The sequence below is a fragment of the Trichinella spiralis genome (genome assembly GCF_000181795.1).
Source record: "Trichinella spiralis strain ISS 195 chromosome Unknown Scfld3132, whole genome shotgun sequence".
Classification (NCBI taxonomy): Eukaryota; Metazoa; Nematoda; class Enoplea; order Trichinellida; family Trichinellidae; genus Trichinella; species Trichinella spiralis.
The window spans coordinates 1-1,014 of NW_003530071.1; the positions used below are offsets into that span (position 1 = coordinate 1).

The following is a 1,014-nucleotide window of genomic DNA, read 5'->3' on the forward strand; positions in this document are numbered from 1 at the left end:
TATGTCGTTTGGAAATTGAGAGATACCAAGCGGTTGTACTGGTTTACCTGTTCCCTGTCCACGTGTAAAGTTTTATTCATATTGTATGTTACTCAATCTAACTTTGAAGGGATGGTGGGTTGCCTGTTTTCTTATAAGCGAGAAGTTATATTCGAATATAGTAAGGTAGTAGGTTTTTTTTTCCCTGGCTTCACATCTATCTCAGTGTGGTCTAAGAGTAGTGGAACTTTTTCTGCGAGGTGGATTGCATAGATGATAGCGGTTAAGCTAGTAGGGGGGGATCAGATAATATAGTTGAGAGAATTTTTGCCCCCCCCCACTCTTGTTTGTCGTCGACCAACGTCTGTGTTGATTTTGGACAATTGGAGGAATCTTTTACCATTGGTCATCTGAAATGATCAGTGACCGCGTGGCTTTCGGCCAACACCTGTTCATGTAGAACGACGCAGACAATGGATTGTCATACCGTCGTGACCTTTTTTGTCGAGTCTGCTTTATTATTAAAGAACCGCTACCGATGCACACGGTGCAAAGCAAAACCTTTATCCACCATTTGCCACTGGCCCCCAATTTTGGTCCAACTGGGCGGATTTGACTCATCCCGGAAAAGCGTGTCAAGTGGTCATCGTACTGTCCAAGGACGCATGCCCGACTGGATCCATTCTGTGTCGGCTGCGATTTGCAACAGCCTGCCCCCTCCTCTCTATCTCCGGCTGTATTTTTCATTTCTCTACCCCTCTCTGTCCCCCCTGTCCCCTCCATTCCCCGTTTACAGTTGGCTGTTTTGTATTTTGGGGTTGATCGCAGCTGCTAAACTTAACTTAACTGGGCAAAGCTTTTTGGTTCAACCGGCAATTTTCCCCCTTGTACAGGTCAACGTCGTCCCAATTTTTGTGGCCTCTGATAGCCGTGTGAAATTGAGCCTCGTTGCCCTTGAAAATTGACGGCCTCGACCTACGAGACTATTTTTCCGAACGTTTGATTAATTTTAGAAGCTCGAAAAACCAGTAAACT

At 45.5% G+C, this 1,014-nt stretch overlaps 1 protein-coding gene across 1 annotated transcript; it reads right to left on the reverse strand.

Annotated features, from left to right (window-relative positions):
• Nucleotides 1–375: 375 nt before the first annotated feature.
• Nucleotides 376–762, reverse strand: Tsp_14193 (conserved hypothetical protein). The gene has a single exon (XM_003368080.1). The coding sequence runs from the start codon at nt 760–762 to the stop codon at nt 376–378; it is 387 nt and encodes a 128-aa protein (XP_003368128.1).
• Nucleotides 763–1,014: the final 252 nt, after the last annotated feature.